Genomic DNA, 16,560 nt, shown 5'->3' with positions numbered 1-16,560 from the left:
TTGGCACTAGGATCTACAACACACATACAAACACACACACACAGAGGGAGGAAAACATGCAACACTGTGTTTTCCCCCTCATCACCTCCCAGACCTCTGTGTGTGCATTTCTGTGTGTGTGTGTGTTGTAAATCCTGGGGCCAAGGGGAGGTTATAAAAGTCCCCTAGAGGGAACAGATCACTGTATAAATCCGTGTGAGGAGGGAATACATCCCTGGGATTTGTATATTTGCTCCAGTCTCTGTCCTGCTCATTAATTCCCCTACAACACACAGCTCACAGGATTAGCAGGGGGATTGTACAGGGAAGTAGGGAAGAGGTAGGGAGAACGATGACCTGGCTCTTTCGGAGTTGGTTGGTTCAGTGGGTGAAGGACGGTGTTGGATGGTCAGAGTCCGTCAAGTGGACGTCAGATGCTCAGTTCAGCCTTTTGAAACCAGTGCAATTGTGGCGGGTTTATGCTGCTTTTGTCTGTGGCCCACGAACCACCGCTGCCCACACACGTGAGGCAACAACAAGGACAACGGGGGTGAGCGGCGGCGCACACGATCGAGCCGCCTATGACATTGGTCCTTAAACAAAGGCAATACTCCTCACTATGAAACAAAGTAGCCTATAGCCGGCCCAGATTGACATGCAAAATTTAATTGCATTGAATAGCAACTGAAAGTGGGCATTCATTTCACAAATCCACTTTACTCAAGTTTATTTGCTGCTAGTCTGTAAATCTGTGCGTGACAGCAGGATGTTCGAGATTGCACAGACTGAAAATGCACCAGCCTGAATGCACATGAGGCGCTGTTCCAAGTTGCCAACGAGGGTTTGTAAGGTCACGAAAAGTCATGGAAATTAGTTTAATCATTTTTGTTCATGTAATTCATGAAGGCACACTTTTATTATCAATCACAACAAATTGACATATCACCCATTATCATAATGACCGTTCAGTGTGTGCCTGTGTGTGCTAGTGCGAATGGCCCATTTCCCCAGGAGAGAGAGCGCAACATTTTAGCGGCAGGTATAAAATAATGACAGACAACAGACTAACTAGATAGCCAATTCAAAACATAACTCGTAGTAGTTATCTCTCTAGTTAACAATCGCTAACTAAACATTAATGTCATTGTTGCCTTTCCACCGGCACTGTAGATAGCCTTAATAAATCGGCATCGTTGGAATGCTGGGATTCCCCTCTATTAAACAGTAGCCATGTAATTGCGACAGCATTAAAAATATTCTAAGAGTAGCCTAATTGACAAATACCTTGCTGTGCAGATCTTCCCTCAAACACAAATATTTGAGACTGATATATAAACATGTCTAGTTAGATACCTTGCTTTTAAAGTAACCTGCCTTATCCATTTGATCTCTGATTCATTGAATGAGGGAATCATTTTATAAAGACAAAAGTATTTGATTGTAATGTTGCAATATTTTATATCAAGGGTGGCAACCATCCGCCAGGATAGCTACTGGGTGTGCAGGCTTTTGTTCCAGCCCTGGTCTAACCAAATTGTAGCCTAAACATCAGGTGCTCAACATGACCTTGCTAAGCAGCCTCGGGTGTTTCAGGGCTGGATCAAAAGCCAAAAGCGAGCTCTCCAGATGGAGGGTTGACCACATATTGACAGCATGTGACTAACAGTGCAGTTCTACTTTGTGGAGGGTTAAGTGCCTTGATCAAGGGAACAATGGCAGGAGATGGTAGACCTACATGGGATCAGACACAGCAGCTTTCCAGTGTCAATAATGCTTTACTTTTTAATGAAGGCTATAATAAGTCATGGAAATGTGGTTAAAAGTAATGGCGACGTCATGAAAAAATGTGTATGAACCCTTTCACTGTGAGTAATCAGAGTATAGCTTATAGCTTTATAGCATTTGTGAATTGGTGAACTAGTCTAATAGACCGCATTGGAAAAAGACAGCTCCTGCACTTCTTTCATCCCAAATCAAACACTGTTTCCAGCTAGTTGTTACAGAGTACTGGGCCCAGGAAGTGTATTCAAATGTTTGATAGAAAATCTGGTTTGTTAGAACTAGAATACCTGAAAGCTATCAAACTATATCATTAACAGTGGTAAACAAATTTACTTTTGCCATGAGAGATAACGAATAGTCTTCTTTCAGTCCTGGTTTCTAGTAGCCAGGAATCCAAACTGATATAGTCCATTTTACCATAATTATTTTTTAATTCCAGCTAGGATAGATATCTAGTTGGTTTACAGCTACGGTTAGTGATTGAGCCTTAGCATGGGCCAGGTCGAATCACAAATTACCTGGGCAGATCTGTAGCGCCGCCGTCACTGTTGATCTCTGGTTTCTGGGCCAAGAAATAGGGTTGTGGAGCCAGGACCTCAGCCAAGTTGGGGGACATCAATTAACGTTGCACATCGATACGGCCCCAACCCGAGACAGATTGGTTTGTTTGCTAATGGCAATTAAAGTGTAATCAGTGGGTTTGAAAGTGTATTTGTCTTAGCGAGTGCCGTTGGACAAAGGCTTTCTTCAAATAAGTCCTAAGGAAACTGCTGAGCGGGGAAAATCTACTGGCTAATAGCAAGGTAATCCATTTTACCCAAATGTCTTTACTAAGTGTATTTCATTACGTATCGATATAACATGCATGAATTTCCCCCAAAACATTTGAACAAACCGGACTGCAATATGTGTGTGCTTGTGTTTTGTTGTGCTGTACTGAAATAGGTGCACACATCTGCATCTGATCCTTTATTTTGCATATGAACGATTCTTCAGATCCATGCATACAAGGAACTCACAGAGATAGAGAAAGAGAGAGAGAAAGATGTCTCTTAGAGAATGAGACGTGAGTGAGAAAGAAAGAAATCCCATACTTACAAACATATTCCACCGAATGATGGGAACAGTTTTGCAGGGCATCGTGACACAGCAGCAATCCAAACATATTGCTTCCTCCTCCAAAGGAAGGAGTGTTACAGTGTCACAACCCAACAAAAATGATCATTAACATTGGTAAAATCTTTAAAAAACACTTTTGGTAATGTTTGTGACCAGACATTGCAGAATTTTTCTGGCTTTCACGGTATGATATATTTGTCATTTGTAGGTTTGCAAAATGCAGGTTTTCTATAAATCTTGATTGCTACTTATTTCCTCCTGATTCTGGGAATATTCCAACTGGGATTTCTGAAAAACCTGTGAATTTTTGAGAAGTTCCAGGAATTTTACAACCCTAGTCATTTTCTTTCATCGGATTATTGATGTTGGTGAAATGAACCTGATATATATTCTCGTACATCTATATAACATATACTTCATATAAAATAAAAACATATAATATGTCATACATAGAGTCACTGTTATCATCACTGTAAACATGAAAACAAAAGTACATTATCACTTTTTAAGTACCAAAAAAACTAACAAAAGTGCTTTTCGCAAAAGACAAAGCTACATTTTCCCCGTTTCGCTTTGACTGTATAGAGGTGAAGATAGCACAGATCACGGACGGTTCAGAAAGTGGAACTGTTTTGTATTTGGTAATTGTTTTCCTTTCACTTGTATTTTTTAAAGTAATTTTACTATTTTCTGTCACGTTGGTTCCCTTAAGCCTCCCTCCCCCTTTGTCCATGCGTGTGTGTTAGTATCACCCGGTCCCAAATCGCTCCCTACCCCTTCCCCTGGGCTCCTTAACTCCTCCAATGTTTGTAGATCTGCAGTGTACTGGATAGGTACAAGAAGTGAAATGGGGCAGCTTGAGCTTCCGCCATATTGCTTCCTTCCACCTTACAGATGTATAGACATTGATGGGTTCGCGCCATGGGGGAGGGGTAGGGAGCGCACTGGGACCAGCTGGTCCTCTCACACCAACTCCACCTTGACCTGGTTGTTGTTGGTGATGAGCGGCGACGGCTTGCCCTTGAGCCGCTCGGCCGCGTCGTTGGAGCTGCCGTGGAAGAAGATTCGCGCCGTGCAGACCGACACCACAATGCGCTTGTACTCGCGCCGGAAGTTCTGGTTGAGCACTCCGTATACGATGGCATTAAGGCAGCTGTTGAAGTAGGCCATGAAGTAGCTCGCCACGAAGAGCCACTCAGGGATGAGAGGCACCACCACCTCTGGGTTGATGGCCACCGCCAGCCCGATGAAGTTGAGCGGCGCCCAGCACACGGCGAACAGCACAAACACCACGAACATAGTCACGAAGTTCCTCACGTCGTGTGGCGTCAGTTTCGGTCTATTGTCCGGTTTGACACGTCGCCTAACCTGAATGACCAGGATCCAGATCCTCAGGTAGCAGTAAGTGACGATCATGATCGGTAGGATGAAGTGGAAGAAGACCACGGCGATGGTGTACGCCGAACTCGCCGACTGCTCGAACGTACACGAATACACCCTAGGGTCATACTGCAACGAACCCACGAAGAGATTCGGCACGATGGCCACAATGGTCAACGCCCAGATGAGTAGGACGTAACACACTGAGTTCTTGTCGCTGTACAGCTTGTCGTACTTAAGGCTGTGACATATATAACAGTAGCGGTTGATGGCAATGCCGGTGATGTTGAAGATGGAGCCGATGACGCTGACACCCATGAGAAAACCGCTGATCTGGCAGTGGACATAGCCCAGGTTCCAGCCTTTGTGGAAGATGGAGGTGAGGACCAGAGGGTAGGGGTAGATGGCCACCACCAGGTCGGCCACAGCCAGGCTCACCACAAAGATGTTGCCTAGAGATAGAGAGAGAGAGAGATAGAGAGAGAGAGAGAGAGAGAGAGAGAGAGAGAGAGAGAGAGAGAGAGAGAAGGAGAGAGAAAACAAAGAACATGGCAATTAGAAACGATTCTATCCTATCACAATGAGCACAATCAAAGTCATCAAGACAAACACTATGTTAATGTCACTGAATAAGCGGCTGAATGGACGGACAGGTAATTGTGTTTCCGTTCTTACAGCCAGCGAGGCTTGACTAATTTATTTACATATACCATTTTGCATACTTCACAACACAGTAATCTGCTTCAAGGCTACTACTTTGACAACTAGGTGCTAATGGTGAGAGAAAAACAATGCCTTTAAATCTGCATATGCTTGTGTAAGTGTGTATATCCGTGTGTGTATATCCGTGTGTGTATGACTGTGTGTGTGTGTGTGTGTGTGTGTGTGTGTGTGTGTGTGTGTGTGTGTGTGTGTGTGTGTGTGTGTGTGTGTGTGTGTGTGTGTGTGTGTGTGTGTGTGTGTGTGTGTGTGTGTGTGCGTGCGTGTGTGTGTGTTTCTTTGTTTGTTTCTTAGTTAGGGACCGTCAATCAATTACACAATGTAAATGATACAATATTTTCATCTTGCACACCTTTTAGTTTATTTGTACAGTGGGGAGAACAAGTATTTGACACACTGCCGATTTTGCAGGTTTTCCTACTTACAAAGCATGTAGAGGTCTGTCATTTTTATCATAGGTACACTTCAACTGTGAGAGACGGAATCTAAAACAAACATCCTGAAAATCACATTGTATGATTTTTAAGTAATTAATTAGCATTTTATTGCATGACATAAGTATTTGATACATCAGAAAAGCAGAACTTAATATTTGGTACAGAAACCTTTGTTTGCAATTACAGAGATCATACGTTTCCTGTAGTTCTTGACCAGGTTTGCACACACTGCAGCAGTGATTTTGGCCCACTCCTCCATACAGACCTTCTCCAGATCCTTCAGGTTTCAGGGCTGTCGCTGGGCAATGCGGACTTTCAGCTCCCTCCAAAGATTTTCTATTGGGTTCAGGTCTGGAGACTGGCTAAGCCACTCCAGGACCTTGAGATGCTTCTTACGGAGCCACTCCTTAGTTGCCCTGGCTGTGTGTTTCGGGTCGTTGTCATGCTGGAAGACCCAGCCACGACCCATCTTCAATGCTCTTACTGAGGGAAGGAGGTTGTTGGCCAAGATCTCGCGATACATGGCCCCATCCATCCTCCCCTCAATACGGTGCAGTCGTCCTGTCCCCTTTGCAGAAAAGCATCCCCAAAGAATGATGTTTCCACCTCCATGCTTCACGGTTGGGATGGTGTTCTTGGGGTTGTACTCATCCTTCTTCTTCCTCCAAACACGGCGAGTGGAGTTTAGACCAAAAGGCTCTATTTTTGTCTCATAAGACCACATGACCTTCTCCCATTCCTCCTCTGGATCATCCAGATGGTCATTGGCAAACTTCAGACGGGCCTGGACATGCGCTGGCTTGAGCAGGGGGACCTTGCGTGCGCTGCATGATTTTAATCCATGACGGCGTAGTGTGTTACTAATGGTTTTCTTTGAGACTGTGGTCCCAGCTCTCTTCAGGTCATTGACCAGGTCCTGCCGTGTAGTTCTGGGCTGATCCCTCACCTTCCTCATGATCATTGATGCCCCACGAGGTGAGATCTTGCATGGAGCCCCAGACCGAGGGTGATTGACCGTCATCTTGAACTTCTTCCATTTTCTAATAATTGCGCCAACAGTTGTTGCCTTCTCACCAAGCTGCTTGCCTATTGTCCTGTAGCCCATCCCAGCCTTGTGCAGGTCTACAATTTTATCCCTGATGTCCTTACACAGCTCTCTGGTCTTGGCCATTGTGGAGAGGTTGGAGTCTGTTTGATTGAGTGTGTGGACAGGTGTCTTTTATACAGGTAACGAGTTCAAACAGGTGCAGTTAATACAGGTAATGAGTGGAGAACAGGAGGGCTTCTTAAAGAAAAACTAACAGGTCTGTGAGAGCCGGAATTCTTACTGATTGGTAGGTGATCAAATACTTATGTCATGCAATAAAATGCAAATTAATTACTTAAAAATCATACAATGTGATTTTCTGGATTTTTGTTTTAGATTCCGTCTCTCACAGTTGAAGTGTACCTATGATAAAAATTACAGACCTCTACATGCTTTGTAAGTAGGAAAACCTGCAAAATCGGCAGTGTATCAAATACTTGTTCTCCCCACTGTATATGAATTTCTCCAATGTATAGTTGTTTTTAGGTTTTTAATCATTGACATTTGGAGCTATTGACATTTTTGCATATTCTCCCATGTACATTGTGTAATATACTGATGATCCCTAACTAGCCCCATATGGATATCCAAAGTCAACCCAAATTTACCACAGACATTACGATTGGGTCGCGTGCAGCAAAGATGGTGGATAACTAAAAATAGTTCACTCAGGCCGTTAGCTTTTGATAAAAATGTATTATGTTCCGGTCTACTTACCCTCTCTTGGGTAGCGGGCAGTATTTTGACGTCTGGATGAAAAGCGTGCCCAAAGTAAACTGCCTGTTACTCAGGCCCAGAAGCTAGGATATGCATATAATATAAAGTTTCTAAAACTGTTAAAATTATGTCTGTGAGTATAACAGAACTGATATGGCAGACGAATCCGTGAGGACAAACCACCCCCCCCCCCCCCAAAAAAAACAGCCTACCTCTATTTTCAATGGCTATCACTTTAATTATAATGCCAAGTCCTCCCAGATTGCAGTTCCTAGGGCTTCCACTAGATGTCAACAGTCTTTAGAAAGAGTTTCAGGCTGTTTTTTGGAAAAACTAGGGAGAAATTGTCGTTTTTCTAGGTGGCTCCCATTTTGGCCGTAGTGTTTCCAAGCGCGTGGAAGTGAGAGCGGTCTTTGGTATTTTTCTCCGGCAAAGACAATAGCGATTCTCCGTCTTACATTTTATCGTTTATTTACGTATAAGGGTACCTAAGGTTTGATTATAAACGTTGTTTGACTTGTTTGGAAAAGTTTATTAGTAATGTTTGGGATTAATTTTGTATGCATTTTGATGGGGGCAAACTGGGTCGATTATTGACTGAAGCGAGCCAGCTAAACTGAGTTTTTATGGATATAAAAAAGGACATTATCGAACAAAAGGACAATTTGTGATGTAACTGGGACCTTTTGGAGTGCCAACAGAAGAAGATCATCAAAAGTAAGGCATTTTTTATATCGCTATTTCTGACTTTCATGTCGCACCTGCCTGGTTGAAATATGTTTTTCATGTGTTTGTATGCGGGGTGCTGTCCTCAGATAATCGCACGGTTTGCTTTAGCCGTAAAGCCTTTTTGAAATCTGACACCGCGGCTGGATTAACAAGAAGTTAAGCTTTATTTTGATGTATTACTACACTTGTGATTTTATGAAAGTTAAATATTTATAATACTGTAGTTTGAATTTTGCGCTCTGCAATTTCACCGGATGTTGGCCAGGTGGAACGCTGCCCATGAGAAGTTTAATTGGGTGTGTCTCCCATAGACACCAGTGTAATAGCAGCTGGGTCTGGTCTACTTAGTTAATTAACTTTCATTGAAACGGCAAGTGTGGTGTTTCGGTTTGTCTTCCATCCTTGGCGTGCATCTGCACTCTGAATTCATAATTACTTGTGTGCTGCCAGCTGTGGGCATGTGGACAGGATTGAAAATTTGAAACCAACCCAACCTTCATTTACGTTGTGATGCAGTCACGACTACCACAAGTCTCACGAAAATACATTTTGGACAAGACTGACTTTATGACCAAAATTATCCTATTTACACTTTGTAGTCAGTTTTGACAGTTGTCATGGGTGAGGATCAAAGAGTGCACCCCCCCCCCCCCCCCCCTCCCATCAGAGAAGAAGGGGGAGAAATTGGGGCAGTTGATGACTTTAATGACCAGTCGTAAACTTTCTCTCTCTGGCCCTTTGCAGTATGGAGAATGGAATGTCTGGGTGTTACAACAGAGAGATACTTTGCAGTACTTTAACAACAGAAGTTTGGACATTGAAACAATATTTCTATCATAAATAGTGTGGGAAATGGTTGGTGGGGCTCCAAACAATAATCATGTCAAATCAGATGTTGTTTTGTGATATCATTAAGGCCGGTATAACTAAATAACAGTAACTCTACCAATGTATATGTCCCAGTAATCAGATTTACATCTAAATGTTGTGGAACTTATGAGATTAAATATGAAACAATTTGTGAGAAGATGAAATGTGATTTTAGTCTTCTAAATTAGATAATTGTTTTTCCTAAGAAACTTTGCCAAGTCAGTAACTATGCCCACGTGAGCACAGACATTGTGGCAACATGATGTATTCGCCCTCCAAGGCGAGTGCATAAAAGGACCGCTAACGAAATTTAGATTAGACCAAAACATGCCGGGTTGCTGCCGGTGTGTAAATTGGTTCCAGCTGTACCCTGAATAATCATAACTTAGATTAGGGTTCGTGCGGATTTGAAGTCATTGACGTTCAGAATGAGACTGATACAAGGTAATATAATTAATGGATGATGGTATGATAATGATATATAACAATATATTATATTAACCTGTCTAGGATGAGAGTGGCGCTAGCGGCACTCCCCCCCCACCCCCACTGAAAAACCAGTGCCGCGAAATTCAAAAAAATTTTTTTTTTTAAATATTTAACTTTCACACATTAAAGTCCAATACAGCTAATGAAAGACGCAGATCTTGTGAATCCAGTCAACATGTCCGATTTTTTAAATGTTTTACAGGGAAGACACAATATGTAAAGATGTACACATTAGCACCTAAAAACACATTAGCATAATCCACCATCTTTTATTTGTCCACCAACACCAGTAGCTATCACCAATTCGGCTAAACTAAGATATTTATAGCCCCTAACCAAGAAAAAAACTAATCAGATGACAGTCTGATAACATATTTATGGTATGGGATAGGTTTTGTTAGAAAAAAGTGCATATTTCAGGTAGATGGCATCGGTTACAATTGCACCCACCGTCACAAATGGAATAGACAAACTACTTAGAGCAACGTGTTTACCTACTTACTAATCATCAAACATTTCGTAAAAATACACAGCATACACGAATCGAAAGACACAGATCCTGTGAATACAGACAATATTTCAGATTTTCTAAGTGTCTTACAGCGAAAACACAATAAATCGTTATATTAGCATAGCACATAGCACATAGCAGCCCAGCATTGATTCTAGCCAAAGTGAGCGATAAAAGTAAACATCGCCAAAATATATTAATTTTTTCACTAACCTTCTCAGAATTCTTCAGATGACACTCCTGTAACATCATATTACACAATCCATATAGAGTTTGATCGAAAATGTTTATATTTAGCCACCAAAATCATGGTTAGACAATGTGGAATGTAGCTCAGCTGGTCAGAAAAAGTCTGTGCGCCACTTAGACAGTGATCTACTCTTATACATAAATACTCATAAACGTGACTAAAAAATATAGGGTGGACAGGGATTGATAGACAATTTAATTCTTAATACAATCGCGGAATTACATTTTTTAAATTATCCTTACTTTTCAATACAGCTTGCGCCAAGCGATGCTACGTCAAAAAACATGGCGTCCGAAGCCACTAAAATGTTTCGACAGAAACACGATTTATCATAATAAAAATGTCCTACCTTGAGCTGTTCTTCCATCAGTATCTTGGGCAAAGGATGCTTTCTTGGGAGAAATCATCTTTTGGTGGAAAGCTGTCCTCTTGCCATGTGGAAAGGTCAACTGCGTTCGGGATGAACTGAAAAGCGTGCCCAACTTTTCACATCGTTGCAAAAATAAATGTCCCAAAATCGCACTAAACGGATATAAATTGCTATAAAACGCTTTAAATTAACTACCTTATGATGTTTTTAACTCCTATAACGAGTGAAAAGATGACCGGAGAAATATAACAGGCTAAACTAACGCTTGGAACAGGTGCGCGCCGGTGTCCTCTAGGCTCATGACGCAGCTCCCAAAGAATGACTAGCTTCAGGGTTTTTTCATTTGTAGGTCCTGTGAACGTGCAATCGACCCCGTTGGAATCGTCATCACGTAAAGGCATCCAGGGGAAGACGTAAGAAGTGTCCGTATAGTCATAGCAACGACAGTGCCCTTTTAACTGAGTTCAGAAGAGTGGCCAACATTTCTCAAATCTGACTCCATGTCAGGGAAATTGCTGTAGAATGGGCTCTGTTCCACTTAGAGACAAAATTTCAACTCCTATAGAAACTATAGACTGTTTTCTATCCAATAATAATAATAATATGCATATTGTACGATCAAGGATTTTGTGGGAAGCCGTTTCAAAAATTAGCCAAGTTAGCATAAATAGTCTAAACAGCGCCCCCATCCCCAACAGGTTAACTCATTAAACAAACTTTTTCCATGGTGACCCAAGATTGCTAATGAGTTAATTTTTACATGATTTATTTAATCACATAATAATTAAACATAGTTAATTGGATCAGGATCACAGACTGTTTCTTGGTAGTCTTAAACAAATCTACTTTGAAACACAAGTATACACCTCACACACATGGTTATGGGCAGAAACAACAAAAAAGAGGACACCCATACCATGGCAGATATACAGTAATGTTTTCAATTTTGAATTTTCATCCCAATATTACACTTTATATACATCACAGAAGATTGAAATATAACAAAACCATTTGACATAGAAATATCATATGTTTATTTTTTATAATCTTTATTAATTATGAAATTATGAAAAATAATAATAACATTCCACAGATTAGGCAAAAGAGGGGGCTTTTGGTCATTGACAGCAGGAAAGGGCTATACAGCCCGTCTTTCAAGTGAAGTGACTGCATGACATGCCACTTCACACAGAGAAGGAGGACAAGAACAAATCTCTCATTATATTCTGACAGGACCATGCTTAGGCTCGCACACGCACAAACACACACACACACACACGCTAGTTAGTTCCAAAGTTTGCTTTAATTATGCAAAGTCTGTGTTTTTCCCCGCGTCTGCCCGGCGGATCTTCTGAAGAGTGAAATTGTATGCGTAAAGGCAAAGATTGAATTTACTCAATCAGGCAGTTAACAGCTTTCACCTACAGTACCTACAGTACTGTATGTGTGTCGTAAACCTGGTCCTGTTAGTGAGGAGGTCCTCTTGTGTCAGACGTGAGCTAAACAGCATAGCACTACACTTCTACAACATCGCTACAACGACTCAGCAACATTGCAGTAGCGCTGAAGTATCGTCTTTTCACACCCATCACTCCTTGACTTCCAGCTACGATCTATCAAACAGATCAGTCCCCAGACGCTTCTGGGAAATGTGTCACTCTCTCCGGGACGCCGGTGGCACAGACACGCAAGCACAACAAAAGCCAGGTCTGCCCGGTGCCTTCCCTCTCTTTCTGTCTCCCCTCTCCCTTGTAGCATACCAGAAATTCTTTCATGGCCGAAGACCTTTCCTGCAATAAATTAAGCTTAGTCCTCCTGGATCTGTCATCGAGGAGCCCTCTGTAAGAGGATTATGTGCACCTGCTATTGTCATGTGCACCTGCCTTGTGCACCTGCTATTGTAGCTGGACGAGGAGACTTAACAAAAGGTCTGGCGGCTAAAACAAAGAGATGTTTCTCAAGCTATGGGGTGAGAGCTTAAGGGTGGAGACAGCAAGGGTCGAGGAGTTTGTCTTTAAGCCCTCTAAGACCAAGAATGCACTACCCCTAAACGTGAGTCTCGCTAAAGCAAAGCTGGGGCCAGGGTTTAGACTATTTGAGCTGCTTGGAGTGTTCATACAGAGCCTAGACCTTGACAAGGTTGTGAGACAGAGCCCTACAGCCAGCTCGGCTGGCTTTCAAGTACCCTGAGGCCTGGCTTCTATTGGCTCTTGTCACCGTGGAGGCTAGACCCGGTGATTGACACACCACTCAAAGTATTAATTTGGCTTAAGGGGATATACAGCCCAGCCCAAAATGTTCATTTTTCATTCACTTGCCACCAACTTTGATAAGGATTTAGGCATGAGGGAATACCCTCTGGTCTTTTTCTGTGGCAGGCAGTGGAGATACATTTTTTCAATGGAGCAGCATGGATAAGATACCTTGAATACCTCGAGTAGCGTTCCCTTTTTGAAGGTAAGGGAACTCCCCCCCCAATTGTACAAAATAACATGGCAACTTATTGGCAGAGAGCGAACCATACACACGATGGGATTGTGTGGGATTTCACATTGCAAGCGGCGGTGTTTCATCCAAAGTTAATGGCAAATGCCATATTGTAAATGAGCTGTGTAACACCCCAAAATTCCTATAGTGGGCGAGTGAGTTCCATGTTAATTTTTCATAGGCTTACTGTAACGCAAGTCAAAACCCAAGAGTCAAATTTTGAGATTTTGAAAATTTTGGCAAAAACGTATCACCCCCTTAAAAAAGTGCTTTCTGGACCGTTTTTCGAAATTCTTTCGATTTTTATGTCAATTACACATGTGTAAGAACTGTATGAAAATACTTTTGTCAAATTTTATTAACATAATTTTTTTGAAATTTTTATTTGGACTTAAGGAATATGTTTTGTGCATTTGGAATGTGATTTCAATGGAAGTCAAAAGTCAAAAGTCAAAAATGTCAAATATTTGGAAAAAACGTATCACCCCCTTTAAAAAAGTGCTTTCTGGACCGTTTTTCGAAATTCTTTCGATTTTTATGTCAATTACACATGTATAAGAACTGTATGAAAATACTTTTGTCACATTTTACTATCATAATTTTTTATAAATGTTTACTTGGACTTAAGGAATATGTTTTGTGCATTTGGAATGTGATTTCATAGGAAGTCAAAAGTCAAAAGTTAAAAGTCAAAAATGTTAAAAATGTGGAAAAAACATATATTCCATTTAAGAAAGTGCTTTCTGGACCGTTTTTTGAAATTCTTTCGATTTTTACGTCAATTACACATGTATAAGAACTGTATGAAAATACTTTAGTCACATTTTACTATCATAATTTTTTATAAATGTTTACTTGTACTTATCACCCCCCAAACCTCCATAAATCACTCAGGCCAGCACCCATTGATTTGGGGCCGTAGTATAGTGCTCCCATGGACGTCTGGATGACACCTAAAAGCATTTAAAACCGTTTTGAAAAATGACATGAAAACATGAAAAATATTTTTTTTTTTTCTTTTTTTGGAAACCTCCTTAAATCACTCAGGCCAGACCCCATTGACTCGAGAAGAAAAAACATAAAATATTTTTCAGAAGATAAAACAGAATATTTTTTGACTTTTTTGGAAAACCTCCATAAATCACTCAGGCCAACCCCCATTGATTTTTGTCCGTAGAATAGTGCTCCCAGAGCGGGTATGGAGGTCTGGATGCCCCCTAAACGCAATTTCAACCGTCTTGAAACAGGGCACCTGGTAACCTAAAAGTTTGGACTTAGAATATTTTTCGAGTTTTTTGGAAAAACTCCATAAATCACTCAGGCCATTGAATCGAGAATAAAAAACATAAAATATTTTTCAGAAAAAAAAACAGAATATTTTCTGACTTTTTTGGAAAACCTCCATAAATCCCTCAGGCCAACACCCATTGATTTTTGTCCGTCGAATAGTGCTCCCAGAGCGGGTTGGAAGTCTGGATGCCCCCTAAACGCAGTTTCAACCAGGGCATCTGGTAACCTAAAAATAATGCCAGGTGCACAAACAGTTTGGACTTGTTTGTGTGTGTGTGAGCTTTTCTTTGACATCTGTTTCGAGAAATGACTGATTTACAGTTCATGAAGGTTGCCTAATCACACACTTAAAGTTTTGGAAAGATCTGACTTTTTTAACCCTTTTAAACAGCACCTATGACCCCATTTTAAGGCACTTCCGGTTGGCACAGGAAGCTATAGGTAAAGACATATGCTGATCGGGGTATGCTCTTAGAGAATCCTGAGTTTTAAGTCTATACGTTAAGAACTGACTGATTTACACAGGGTTGAATGCACTATAAATCACAAACTGCTGGTTGGCTATGGCAAAACACTTTTAGGGTTATTTAACCACTTCCGGTTGCTCCAGGAAGCTTAGAATCAACACAGGTAGACCTCATAGTGGCCTGATGGATTGTTATCAAAGACAGGTTCATAAGACATTCATAACCCACATAGGCTTCAGGTTGAATTTAGAGGTGCACTCAATGTATTCCTATGGGGCTACATTTCATTGTATACTGTTTGATGTAAACACCTTCTTTTAACTGTGAAGGGTTAATGCCACAGAGTCAAGGTTATGCTTGCACAGATCGGGAGGACCTTAGGAGTGTTCCTGAGGTAAAATTGTGCTTCTAACCTTAACGGTTCTCTCTCTGTCTCCCAAAAGCAAATCAAATTGACATTGAGGTCAAAGGGTCATTTGTGTCCGTCTTCTTGTAACGGTCGCTGCGCTCAGACCGAGCAAGCTACGGTTAAGCGGGGCATCTCGTTGAACTCGGCACGGCCTGGAGATAATAGTAATGCCATTGCAGGCTTTGTGTGTCTTTAAGCACCGTACTTTTTCACTCCATCCTTGCTTTTTGTGTGTGTATGTTTGTGTGAGAGAGCTTTTCTTTGACATCTGTTGGGAGAAATGACTGATTACAGTTCATGAGGGTTGTCTAATCACATATATGAAGTTTTGAAAAGTTCTGACCTTTTAACCCTTCAAAACAGCATCTATGACACCATCTTAAGGCCCTTCTGGTTGTCACAGGAAGCTATAAGTAAAGAGATATCCTGATCGGGGTATGCTCTTAGAGAATCCTGAGTTTTAAGTCTATACGTTAAGAACTGACTGATTTACACAGGGTTGCATGCACTATATATCACAAACTGCTGGTTGGGTATGGCAAAACACTTTTAGGGTGATTTAACCACTGCCGGTTGCTCCAGGAAGCTTAGAATCAACACAGGTAGACCTCATAGTGGCTTGATGGATTGTTATCAAAGACAGGTTCATAAGACATTCATAACCCACATAGGGTTTATTTTTAAGAATGCACGTTAAATTTGCAATATGATTCAACACATCATATTGCAAAAGTAACAGACACTGTTATGTTTGCAATATGATTCAACACATCATATTGCAAAAGTAACACACACTGTTACGTTTGCAATATGATGTGTTGAATCATATTGCAAACATAACACACACTGTTACTTTTGCAATATGATGTGTTGAATCATATTGCAAATTTAACGTGCATTCTTTAAATACTTTAAATACTTTAGAAATACAAAATCGAACAGGCTTGTTGGGGTTTGTCTCTATGGGCCGAGCCGGTTTCAATGCACCTAGTCTTGAGACTCTGGGACTTTTCTAAATGTCGCCAGTTTCGTTGAGGTCAAAATGACTTGAAAACATGGCAAATACACAAGGCTTTTTATCGATCCGAGAACCTTCTAGAGCCACCTAATTCACCGTGCACAATCGACCTGAGGTCTAGAACAGGTTTGTAAATTTTCAGAACTCTAGGTCTGACGGTTCTTTAAAAGTTGGAACAAAAGTAACTACCACAGGCACTGTCTGCCTCTTAGCCCCTCAGTGTGTCCCTCCATCATTTCTGTTTGGGTGTGTAAATTTTTCTTTGAAATCTGATGGGACTAATGACTGATTTACAGTTCAGGAAGGTTGCCTAATCACAAATATGAAGTTTTGGAAAGATTTGACTTTTTTAACCCTTCGAAACAGCTCTTTTGACACCAATTATGGCACTTCCGGTTTGCACAGGAAGCTGAACGTAAACACATATCCTCATTGGAGTAGGCTTTTAC

The 16,560-nt window shown here is 41.3% G+C and overlaps 1 protein-coding gene across 1 annotated transcript in view; it reads right to left on the bottom strand.

Moving 5' to 3' along the window:
• Positions 1–3,301: 3,301 nt before the first annotated feature.
• LOC129855818 (melatonin receptor type 1A-A-like) overlaps positions 3,302–16,560 on the bottom strand; it is a 73,266-nt gene continuing 60,007 nt past the window's right edge. The window contains exon 2 of the mRNA XM_055923851.1: positions 3,302–4,712. Within this exon, the coding sequence (XP_055779826.1) occupies positions 3,844–4,712 (869 nt within the window). The 3' untranslated portion in view covers positions 3,302–3,843. The remainder of the gene's footprint in view (positions 4,713–16,560) is intronic.

Source organism: Salvelinus fontinalis, chromosome 5 (genome assembly GCF_029448725.1).
Source record: "Salvelinus fontinalis isolate EN_2023a chromosome 5, ASM2944872v1, whole genome shotgun sequence".
NCBI lineage: Eukaryota > Metazoa > Chordata > Actinopteri > Salmoniformes > Salmonidae > Salvelinus > Salvelinus fontinalis.
Note: the sequence above shows the minus strand (reverse complement) of the source record. Positions and strands in the feature narration are given on the sequence as shown.